A 12,715-nucleotide genomic window follows, 5' to 3' on the forward strand; every position below is an offset into this window, starting at 1 on the left:
ACATGTATTTCGTCATCCATAGTGTGTTTCTTAATCAGAAATTGTGGAAGTTGTGTTGTGGAATTTCTGTACCACATCTGGCCTTGTGTGTTGAATGGGTGTTCCTAAACTCGAGTCATGTTAGCGGTCACCACTGGTCAGTTTCTGAAGCATCTGTTGCATCATGTGTTAAGGAACTTATTGGTCTCTCATCACATAAGTGAAGTTTGGGACAGCTCTGGAGTCTGAACCAGTATTTGAACTGTATTTTTTGTTGATCATGATGTTATGAATAGGGACTGGTGACCAAGTCTGTCAGTGATGCACACAGCACTGCTTGGAACATAGTGGAGTTATCTCTAATACTGTAAAGCAGTATGACACAAAATACAAAATACAGAATACAAATTTTTGTCATTAATGGAATCACATCTTTTGTTGGCATGACTTTGTTTTGAATTATAGTGTGAGGCTTGGCTTTGTTCTGCCTCAGAGAATAAGCTGTAAAACATTATATTACCACGACATGACCTTACAAAATTACTTGTTTTGTGCCCAAGTCATCACTCTAGAAGTGTCAAAAACCATCAAAAGTATCAACTTTGGATGTAAATGGAAACATTCAGTGTTAAGTTATATGCAAATTTAAGTGTCGAGAAGGCACCACACAACAATTTACAAGCCAAAATGGCGGCCATTTTCATTTTTTTTCAAAAACAAAAATATGTCAAATAATTTCTACATCCTTTAGCAATACACAAAAGTCAAAATGAAAGTGATCAGATTGATAGTAGTAAAACTATCCATGATTAACTGTGACGTGTTGTCGGGCAGCAAGCCAAATAGTTTTTACTTACTTTACCATAGGTTTATAGCATATTCCCTCAAGCTTCGCTTAGGAGATCTGACAAGAGTTGAATTACTATTCAATCTTGAATGGCTACCTCGCAATCGATGACTGTCAGGATATGGAAGTATCTGGATCTCCCCACTAGATGTTAACAAGTCATGAAAATGCTCACTGACCCCCACCACATAAAATGGCCTGTAAAAAAAAAATGATACCTCAATCTGAGAGTATTACAGGCCTTTTCATGAGCCCAAGACATAATACTAACTGAAAACAGTGTCAAACCAAATCAGTACTGGGGAGGCTACGACATCGAATTTTTCCTCCTGGACTATTGTTTGGATTTGTAGTATTAAGTCCTGTTCTCACGATGTGACTTGTAGTAACAACATAACACTCAAATTGTAATGACTTGAAATTGCATAAATCTAGTTGGAACCAAGTTTTAAGACATAGTGTTACGGTTAAGAATATGATGGCGATGTAACTCCAGTGAATGAATGTGAAAATGTGTGTGTCCCAGTCTCAACATGGCAACTAGCTTATATATATATATATATATATATATATATATATATATATATATATATATATATATATACTTTTAGTCATTTCCCTAAAGTACGAGCACCTAAGGCCTTTGCCAACGCTGTAGAATGCCCTCGAAACAGTCTCCCGGAAGTAAACAACAGGAAGTCAAGGGCAGATAATTTCCGGACAACCTGAATCCTAAAAATGCGAATCAGCTATTATATGAAATGTGACCCATCATAATTATTATTCAGAACACTAAACATTGTGACCCAATAATAATTATTTTTAACTTACCTTACCATAGGTCTTATGCATATTACCTCAAGCTTCGCTAGAAGAGATCAGACAGTCGTTGATTCGCCATTCCCTAGATGGCTACCTCATGTAATCTACGAATGTAGTCACGGAAGTGATGTGATCTCCCCACTCGCGCAAGCGCGAACAATCCAAAAATCACTTTTACTTCTAGTGTTCGTCTGTTCGGACGTTTTTTGGTTCGCTTAGTTTACCTATTTTGTGGTTCAATAAAGTTGTTCCTCACGGGTAGGTATGGTTTGTATCCCTTAGGTGTGCGTGTTAAGGTAAGTAATCATTTAACTGCACTTACTTTGCTACCTCGTGTTGTTTTTTTCTCTCACTTCGGGGTGGGTTCGCCCGCGTCGTGTGTGAGTGAGGCATGGCGTCCGTGGGAGTATTATATCTTGCTGGTTTTTCTTCCTCCATGTGGTTTCCATGTCGATTAGTATTTTTGCCCATGTTTCACTGCATTTATACGTTTTTTCGTGCCACGTTGCGATGTATGCAGGTAGCCTTTCTGGTTGTTTGCCCTTCGCTGTCACGAGCTTACGGGCGTGCCTACTTTATAGTAGGGGTGCGTTGGTGCTGCATTTCTGGTGTAGGGGTGTTTTTTTTTTCTACCTCCTAGCGTTGGTTTCCATGCATTGTTATGTCTTGTTTTGTTACAGTTAACTGTGTATGTCTCGCCAGTTTTACACTATCTGCTAGGGGCAGAAATCGGCGAAAGTTCCTCACCCTTGGTGCCCGGATTGTGCGTCTCTAGCCTGCTCTTTTGACGGACGCTGCCAGTACTGCGAGGCGTTTTTTGCACAGCAGTAGAGAAGGATGTCGTCTCCAGCGTCGTCGTTGGGATCTCTGCCGGACGACCCTGACTTACAACCGCCTTCAGCGACTGTGCCGATGCCTGGGATGGGGCGTTCGTCCGTGACGCCTGTATGTTTGTCCCTGGAACCACCTCGCCTGGATTACATCGTGGATCTGTTTTTCATCCAGATGCCTTGTCTCATCCGGAAGTCCAGAGGTTCCTGCGCTCCCTGCTGACGCCCGGTGCTGCTGCGATGCCAGCGTCTATCCCGACACCAGCACCTATGCCGACACCAGCGCCTGTGCTTACGCCAGTGCCTATACCTACGTCAGCGCCTATCCCAACACCAGCGTTTATGTCTACACCATCGCCTGTGCTTACGCCACCACCTATGCCTGCGCCAGCGCCTATACCTACGTCAGCGCCTATGCCTACGTCAGCGCCTATGCCTACGTCAGCGCCTATCCCGACACCAGCGTTTATGTCTACACCATCGCCTGTACTTACGCCATCACCTATGCCTGCGCCAGCGCCTATCCCGACGTCAGCGCTTATCCCGTCACCAGCGTTTATGTCTACACCATCGCCTGTGCTTACGCCAGCGCCTATGTCTACGTCAGCGCCTATCCCGACGTCAGCGCCTATGCCGACGCCGGACCCTGTGCCAGCGCCAGCGCCTGCGCCTTACTGTACACCCAGGGTGTTGCATACGTTGTCCAGGGAAGAGGTTTTGCACGACAGTTGGATGAAGGGCGCGCTCGGCGCTCAGAGACCGAGCGCTCTCGGCGCAGATCACGCTCCAGGTTCCCTGGGAGTTGGCGATCCTGTACCCTCCACAGTAGTCTTTGTCGGCGCTCTCGGTCAAGCTCACGGTCCCCGCGTCGCCCTTTTGAATGACTCTCGCTTTACTACCAGGTGAAGACGTTGCTTGCAATCCCAGTCCATATCACCTCGGCGCTCCTCCAGATCTCGGCGTTTGCGGTAGCCGGAACCACCTTGGATCCCGTCCAAGGAATCTGCTGCTCATGCATCGACTTCGTCTTCTACACTGTGGCGTGATTCGAATTCCGTGTCCTGGGAGGACCTGGAGGAACAGGTTTTTTGCCCGGACTTCGACGAGGAGGCGACGGCGACGGCGACGGTGATGGCACTTAACTACCCTTATCAGTTGTCTTCGAGTGGACTGCTGACAGTTTACCGGACTGCCCTTCGCCTTCGGTTGATTCCAGCAACCTTGCAGCAATTCATTTATCGCCGGAGCTACTCATCCCGCTGTTGTTAAATGCGGTCGAAATTGTCATCTAATCCGAATTTCAAGCGTGTAAGTCCAGGAAGTCAGATTACAAGATACACAGCCTGGTTTTCGCGGACAGCGTGGCTGTCCTGGGTGAATCTCTGTAGCAGTTATTGGGCTCCTCGCAGCACTCTTACAGAGTGCAGGATTCTAAGCGGGTGGCCATGAAGACTGAACTCAAGCGGATGTTTAAGCCGTTGTCTGCGCTGGCGTCAGCTACATCGGCGGCGGCGATGGACTGGTCTGAAGACAACGCCTCGAGGATCAATCACCTTACCAGGTATTCCTATGCCGGTAGGCGGGAGACTGGGTGTCCTTTGGAGGGACTGGTCGCATCCTCGAAGATCCTTACGTTACAGTTTGTCTACATAAGCCTCAAGCGGAGAAAGTTTTCTTTCACTTGCTTTACTCATTTTGTCACGAAGATTCTTCGAGACAACAACTAAGTGCCACGTCTAACTACACCTCGTGATTACAAGAGAGGACGGCATTTATCTTCGGGGAAAAATTGCCAACACATCTACCTGGAAAGCTATTGTCTACTTCAGTTTCAAGCGGCGGAACAGTTTTCGCGCGCTTTACTCATTTACACACGTGCTCCCCAAACAGCATGGTTACGGTCAAGCCTACAGGATAGCAGGGAAACACCGTTTACAAGATTTCATGATGATCAGTTATGTGCTACACCGGTGACGTCACGTCTACATTTTGATTGGTCCCCGAGAGACAACGCCCTGCAAAGGATCCCAGGGTCGTTACATCTACTATCTGATTGGTCATCGAGGGACAACGCCCTGCGCAGAATGTGTTGTTTTATTCTAGTGTTAGCAAGTTGTCTGCAGTGACTTAAAGTCATTTTACGATTGGAAGATGTCGTTTACACTCTAGACTAGCAGTCTACAGCAGCATTGGATGCCTCTAGTCGGCATAGAGATCCTCTAACAGTAGTCTGAATGCTGCCTGTCAGGAGGCGTGCAGCGATGTATGGCAGTTTCTGATCGGACAGACAGCCAGCTTTAAATAGACTTCATTGAAATGTCAACACATTCATAATAAACAGCGTGGTCGTTCTGAAGTCAAATAATGACGCATTCTTCACGGCATACAAGCTTTTCTTGAGAGAGATGGACTTCATTATCAGGCTGTTAAGTCAGCTTGGATGACTTGAGGATCTAACTCCGCGGGATTTGATTCATCACATCGCCGTCCCAGGTTCGGGAGTCGAAGTTCAAGGCGATGTTATACACAAGCTGTACTCTGCCCGTTGTCACTGTGTCAGTGATAATGTCTACTCGATTTGCTCACTTCACCTCAGGATATGATCAGACGTAGACGTCTACTATTACGTCTATGACAGCGGTTTCTGGATCATGATTTCAAGACAGGTTTACGACATTGGACGTCTCGACACCACACCGGTGGTAGACTCGCCGGTCAATGTTTGCGTAGGAACTTACATATGAGAGCCGTCATTCAACAACCATCTTTAGGTAGACACGTCTCTCCAAGGATTGAGTGCCTATCTAGTCAAGGAGGTTGCAGCAGGATTCTGGAAGAGTAGAGATCTATCTCTTCACATCACCCAGTTGAAGATGAAAGCGGTGATGCATGTCTATCATTGGTTGACAGCACCGAAAGACAAGCTACTGATGATCCTTACGGACAACTCTATGGTAGCCTTCTAGGTAATCAAGGGTCAAGGAGGCCTCGACTTCTACTACACTTCTTGTCGTTTCTACCCTTCGACGTGGTCGAGTCTGATCCTCCAAATAGAAGTATCTCTCATACCAGGAGCCTGCATCTTCATGGCAGACGCCTTATCTCGCCCCCTACGTATATCACCAACAGAGAATATTGTGTGTCGAGACACTTTCAAATAATCAGTTTCTAGAGTGGGACCAATTGTTGTACCATCCTCACAATCGGACACTGCACCTGGATCTGCCGCAATTTCATCTTTGTGCCTGGACTATCTGTGAAAGTCTTGAGGGCCAAGGGGTACTCATCTCAAGTGGCGAAGTTAATCGCCCGGGATCACAGGATTTCCACTCAGTGAACCTGCAGGCGTGGACGATCGATGTGATGTCCCTGTCGTGGGAAGGTCTGGACGCTTACTCGTTTCCACCATCAGCCCTTCTCTTAGAAGTGGTCACCAAGGTCAAGCAGACTCAGAACCTGCGACTGCCTTTGGTTGCGCCTTGGTGGCCATCCAGGTCATGGTTCCCCAACCTGCGTCGTCTCACCAGCAGAGAGTCGTACCAGCTTCCAGATTAGTTACGTCTGCGTCGACATCCGCACAGTCGGCAGCTTCATCTGGACCCGCTGAGATTTCATCTTCACGGTTGGGTCATCTGCAGAAGGCATTGAGAGTTAAGGGCTAGTGAGTGGCAAGCGTCCTAGCTTGTGTGCATCGTATGTCCGCTAGGTCCTTATATGACGACAAGTGACGCTCATTTGAGAGTTTTTGTGTTCAAGACTGCAAGATCCTATGACAGCTTCTCCACAGTTTTTAGCGAACTTCCTCCTGTTCCTGCATAACTGCAAGCATCCTAGAGGCAGTACTTTGGGGACTTATCTGTCGGCTTTGAACTCCTTCTTGGCGATTAAAGCGGATAAACAGATTTCCAAGATACCACAGCTTATTGCGCTACTCAAGCCTTTCAAATTGGAGGACCAGAAAGTTAAGCTTCATCCTCCAGCTTGGGACCTCAACATCGTCCTACAACATCTTAGAGGACCTCCATATGACCCTTTAGAGGAAGCCTCCTTCATGTATTTCGTCTAAAGACGGTCTTCCTTCTAGCGTTGGCTACAGCGGCTAGAGTTAGTGAAATTCATGCCCTGGACGTCACACATGTTCGCTTTGAGCAGTCAAGGCATGGACAAGCCTCCTTGGGTCTCCTGTGGGATTTTGTGGCCAAGAACAGACAGGCTGTTCTCCATTCCTCCTGCATCTTCAGTCTTGGGACAACATGCCTTAGAGGAGGTGCTGCTGTGTCTCGTTCGAGCCCTCAGATGTTACATCCGGAAGCTGGCTTCTAAGAGACGTTCCTGTAAAAGAATGTTCATCCCACTTTCGACTACCTGCAAGGGGAGGTGAACAGGAACACAGTCGACTTATGGCTTCGATCTACGATCCTGACGACTTTTGATGCCAAGCATCTACCTCATCCGGTGGCAAACAACCCACACGAGATCAGAGCGTTGGCATCTACCTTTGCCTTCCATAGTAATTGCACAGTGCCACAAACTATGGAAGGCTGCTTTTGGAAGTGGTCTACTACCTGGGGGACTTGGCAGTTGAGGACATGGAGGGACTACAGTCCATTGGTGGTTGCCCAGCAACTTACCCGGCCGGCTGCCCTTTAGGTAATAACACTGTTTCTTACCGTTGGTCTTAAGATTAACCTCACCTTCAGGGTGCGTCGGTTTTTTCTTTGGAGTTCCCTAGGGTTACTCTTTGTCCTGCTTCCAGGTTTGTACTGTGACTGTTGACATGGGTCTCCCAGGTTCTCCTAATGCATGTGCACTGGTTGCTGAGGGATGGTCCTCTGGAGTCCACACCACCATCCATCTGTCGAAGCCATATGCATAAGACCTATGGTAAGGTAAGTTAAAAATTTATTAAAATCTAAATATTTTAGATATTTAAATACTTACCTTACCATAGGGCGGTGACTCCCTCCCAACGCTGGATGCTCCTCCCCACTCTGGACTCTTCGGACCTTCCAGACGAACACTAGAAGTAAAAGTGATTTTTGGATTGTTCGCGCTTGCGCGAGTGGGGAGATCACGTCACTTCCGTGACTACATTCGTAGATTACATAGGTAGCCATCTAGGGAATGGCGAATCAACGACTGTCTGATCTCTTCTAGCGAAGCTTGAGGTAATATGCATAAGACCTATGGTAAGGTAAGTATTTAAATATCTAAAATATTTAGATTTTAATAAATTACTTAATTAACAATAAAATATACAGAAAATACACACTCGTAACAATAGGACATGTCATAATTCCTAATACAAGTTGCAAGCTCTCGATCAATCAAAATGCTGAGATATGTGTCTGTCTCAGAGTGACGTCTCCTTTGTTTATGTTGACATTATGTCGGAGCCACGCCAGAAAAAGATTGATCTCACCAGGGAAGAAAGCGAATGGTTTGTAGGATACAACTTGTCCCAGGAATGTCTCTGGAATGTTCAGGATGCCACATGTTCAAAAAGGGACAGCAGAATCACCGTGCAGACAATGATCATTGGTGTTCGCGGTAGGATTTGTAAAAGTGGGTGAAGAAATAATATTATAATTAAGTAGTAACCAGATCTTTTGCACGTGAAATTTTCATATTACAATCCTTAATCATTTCAAAATTTCTTGTTTTTTTATATGTTACTGTTTTAAGGTATGTTTTAGAATTAAGTAGATCAGAATCTATGCGTCCGGAAGATGCACGCAAAATATTTCTTGCGTGTTTTTATTATTTTTGTTGCATGAAAAAGGCAGGTTTCTACTTTAACGCGAACACTGATCATGGAAGAGATGCACTGTCATGGGAGAGAAATGACAGGTGAGTTCCCCTTCTGTCACTCTTGTAGCAGATGACATTTGTCTATTATTTATACACTTGTCATATATTTTCGCTGCTGCTAAAGACATTATTAAAAGAGTTCCACCTGTACCCTACTCTTTTTACATTATTATTAGCAGGTTATGGTAGCAGTTTTCACCTGCTTCATCTCTGCTATTGTGTTTTTCAGTATAAGAGAGTTGTGGCAAAAATTGCAAATCTAAGGATTTATTATGGCCGGGATCTTAAGAAAATCACCGAGTCAGAGAAATATGGTGCAGGAGTGGATGATGTGTACCACTCATCGGGAGAGTTTCTAGCAGTCCTGGACCCCTTCTGAGATGCCATGTACAGCACGGACCTCTACTGTCGATATCAATCTGGTAATTGTCAGTGATGATGCTATCTGCATCAGTTATCATGGAATATGGATGCATGCAGAAGGATTTAGTTGGAAGGCATCATCTCCCACAACAACACTAGGCACTGGTTCATGACGGCCCTCCAAGGGAGTTGGTTGTGGAGTATTCAATGTGTTATGCTGAAGGTCAAGGGAAACCTGGGAATTGCCATACGCTGCTGCACCTCCAGCTCTGTCATTGGCTCCCACATCTACAAATATGAATATGCAATTTGCATCCACCAGTGCCAATGGGATGATGCTGAAAAATTTCTTGTAGTTGGAGAATTCTGATCATTGGATTGTTGGGTGCCCGAATAGCAATATGCTTGCCATCAATTGCACGAGTGCAGTAAGGGAATTGCCACTTCACCATGAATTTGTCCTGAATGTCGTGCCATGTAGAACACAAGATGCATCTGACTTGTTTTCATAGAACTCCTGACAGCATATTTTTCAGACATCACACTTCAGTGGTAACACAGAATCTTTCCCTGTTACAAAAAACTGTGGGCTGCAGTTATTGTGTACCTACAGGTTAGCGGGGTCATGCTCATTGTACATGCTCGTCCAAAAGAATTATCATCACCCCCTCTTGCCATGAATTATGAATGGTCGTTAGCATACATCTCTTTTTTCAGATGTTAATTAATCTTTCCACCTCTTCATATGTTCAAATTACTTCCTTCTATAAATAAACATTTGTGTATCATGTAATCATTGTGTTTATATTATTTTGATAAGTTAAAATCTATTTCAAACTTTAAAGTCATCCTAGACAAATTCTTAATAACTGATTTTCAAAATATGTAGATCTAATGATGTAGAACATTGTTCAAGAAATTGGTGTTTGTACGAGTTATTCATTTGTGAAGAATGTGGTACCTGCAAGTAGTCTTTGTGAAGTACATGATAGATTTACAGACACAAGGAACAAAGTAGCAGATGGTGTTCCTTGGCAACTGGTACAGGAACTCAAGGGACTGTCACTGTCATCTGCATCCAGTTATATCATTGCTTCATTAACTAATGCCAGCATTTAAACCCTTACGATACATTAAACCCTTAATGTGTCATTAGTTAATAGCATAATTAAAAATGGTTGTATCAAGCACTTACTAGCGCATCGTTATCTAATGATGTCCTAATATTAATATTTTCATTAAATTCGTTTATTCCCCTAAATATTTCCCACAATTCCCTGAACTAAACACGTAAGTGTTACTCTCAGTTGTCTGTAAAAATGGTATTTTATGGCTAAACCTCAGAACAAAAAAATCTTCGCCAAGGCTGGTCATATAACAAATTGATTAGTGAATTCCTCATAAAATTTAGAATCAATTTCCAAATGGTCTTAGTCACTAATACCAAGTGATTAGGTATAACAAAATGAAACATATTTGGGGGTGAAAATGAGCCTTGTGCTCATAACACAGTGCTTTGCTAGAAATGTAAACAAAGAAAACATCAGATTTTATGCTGAGCAGCATTTTCTCAGTGTTTTAGACAACAATTTGCCCATCCGTAGCATGCATGGGCTCAGTATTTTTCCATGCTAAATACAGAAAGAGTGTCGTTACAAGAACTAGAATATTAAAAACAGATACAATACAGACATGCTCACACGGAGGTTCTGTGTAGCGTGACGCCATGCCAGAAACAAAATCATAGAGAATGACATAGGCAGTTGTCGACATTTATGGCCTATTCTACACTAAAACCAAATAACCATATGCAGATAGTCAGAATGTTTGTGATTACTCACTCAATACATTTAATGACAAACATCCATTCTCAAAATTGTTTGTACCTATATCCATGAAGCCACCATTTTATGATAAGTCGGTCAACAGTAGCGATGTCATATGGCAACATTGTTTCACATATTTGGCAATTTCTTTGAGGTGAAAGTTAGTTGAGTAATATAACTCGATCACCCTGTCCTGCGGATTACACTTTCACTATTTATGCATAATTTGTGTATTGTTGAGATAAGTTTTCATGAAACTATTTTCATTATCAACATTTAGTAGATCTATTTCATTCCCAAATAAACCTGACAAGACTATGTAAATGATTTAAATGTTTCGTGAAATATATATGCACACATTTTCAAAGGAATTGCCTTGTTCATTGAATTTGTTTATATTATTTTGTTGACAAAACAATGGCGTATTTAATCCTTGGCATGGTGCACACTTGTCACAGATGTTTTGACTATCATTGTTTTCAATAATTACTTGAACCAAATACCACTAAAAGTTAGTGTCCTTACCCACAGCAGTTTCTCCGGAAGTGATATGGGTTACAGTAACTTAGTGTAAGCAAAGCAGAGTGATGCCCCTTTATCAACATAAGCGTTCCAAGAGAATGTCAAAATTCTCCTTGTCCATATTGAGAAAATTTGTCAGTGACTTTGGATCTACACGTTCAAGTTCTCGAAGAAGGAAATTATATGATCCAGTCGTGTTCCACCTAATGATCCACATCATTATGATCCTTGTTATTGCAGGTCGTATGCTACAACTTGTTGCTACAAGTCACACCGTGAGAATGCACCTTTATGCATGGGTTTGCTGCGAATCCTATTCTTCAATGTGGTGCCATATGTTTTGTCTTGAATTGTAATGTATAGTATGATCTGATGTCTTTTGTTGTGTATCCTGTTCATTATTGTTTTCCTTTGGGGGAATGGTACTTGTACCACAGGCAGCTTAACAAGATGAAAACTGTAAATGTAGTGACAATACCAGTTGATGTATTCCAGGATCCCGAGACAACAATCTTGCTCTTTGGAAGATTGATAACTGTGATGATGATCGATCTTCTCATGTCAACAACCTGTTCATACCAGAATACACTGTCAAGCACCCTGTTACAGTGCAGTATTGTCAGAAGGCAGAGAAAGTCAGAGCTCTTGCGTTTCACAAGGAACGGAAGGTGAATAGTTTACTCTAAATACAGGAACTTAGGCAGCCCTATATACAGACTTGACTTGATATCAAGGAATCCCAAGTTGTCTTCTGCTACATTGTTGTTGCTTCATATTTACTTCTGTTTAGTGTGCTAAACAATCCCATGTAAATATAACATCAGTTAGATATATATTGTTAAAGGTTAACATGTTGATGAAAATGTAGCCTTGCTTCATACTTGACTGTTTATATTTTACCTAAAATCTTCATGTCAGATACTTATCCTTCCTCAGATTGTGCACTACTTTTCCTTACCCTGACTCATGCTTAATTGCTTATCTCCTCTTCCTGCCATGGAACACCTGAAATCCCTTGAAGTTCCCTTCTATAAAAGGAGCCGCCGTAAAAATACACTCACTTGCGAGTAGCCTCCCTTTACCTGCACACATGGTCAGCTAATCGGCCATGATAACCACTCTCTCCTCATCGCTTGATGAGGGCGGCTGGAGGCACCTGGGGGTCCCGATTATGGTGATAAGTTTTCAATTATTTCGGTCCTTTAACTAAATTTATGTTGTATGTGGTGTTTGGTTTATGTATATGTATCACAATTTGTTAAATTTGTGATTATTGTGTGTTTATACAGCACATATTGCATCAACTCAGACTCAGTTTCAGTTGATAAAATCGTGTTTACAGTGTAGATTACGGCTCTCAACGGTTGACCTGCACTTAGTTTGTTCTTCCACTATTCACTGTGAATTTTGCAGTAATATCTGTTTCAGAATTTACTTTATAAATTCGTTTTGTTCACAGGCGTGCGAGGGTCAGGCAACATTTGCTTTCACTAGCCATGTCTAAATCGGATGATTTAGCTTTGAGTAACCGTTTACTATTAACAGCTGAAATTCATTCCAGTGACCAGTTGGGCATGTCTCCCGGGCTATGCCTTGGGTCTGGTGACTTGTACCCTAGACCAAAGAAGAGAACTTCATTGGAGACGGGGCCATCGCAGCCTAAGAAGTCTAGACCATCATCATCATCGAAGACGAAGTCATATGCAAAGGAGTCG

The 12,715-nt window shown here is 43.2% G+C and overlaps 1 protein-coding gene across 1 annotated transcript in view; it reads left to right on the forward strand.

The window, feature by feature from the left end:
- The window catches only part of LOC137277284 (DDB1- and CUL4-associated factor 12-like), a 79,879-nt gene that overhangs the window by 12,941 nt on the left and 54,223 nt on the right, over nucleotides 1–12,715 (forward strand). The window contains exon 5 of the mRNA XM_067808943.1: nucleotides 11,496–11,668. Within this exon, the coding sequence (XP_067665044.1) occupies nucleotides 11,496–11,668 (173 nt within the window). The remainder of the gene's footprint in view (nucleotides 1–11,495; nucleotides 11,669–12,715) is intronic.

This window comes from Haliotis asinina, chromosome 3 (assembly GCF_037392515.1).
Source record: "Haliotis asinina isolate JCU_RB_2024 chromosome 3, JCU_Hal_asi_v2, whole genome shotgun sequence".
NCBI classification, from domain to species: Eukaryota; Metazoa; Mollusca; class Gastropoda; order Lepetellida; family Haliotidae; genus Haliotis; species Haliotis asinina.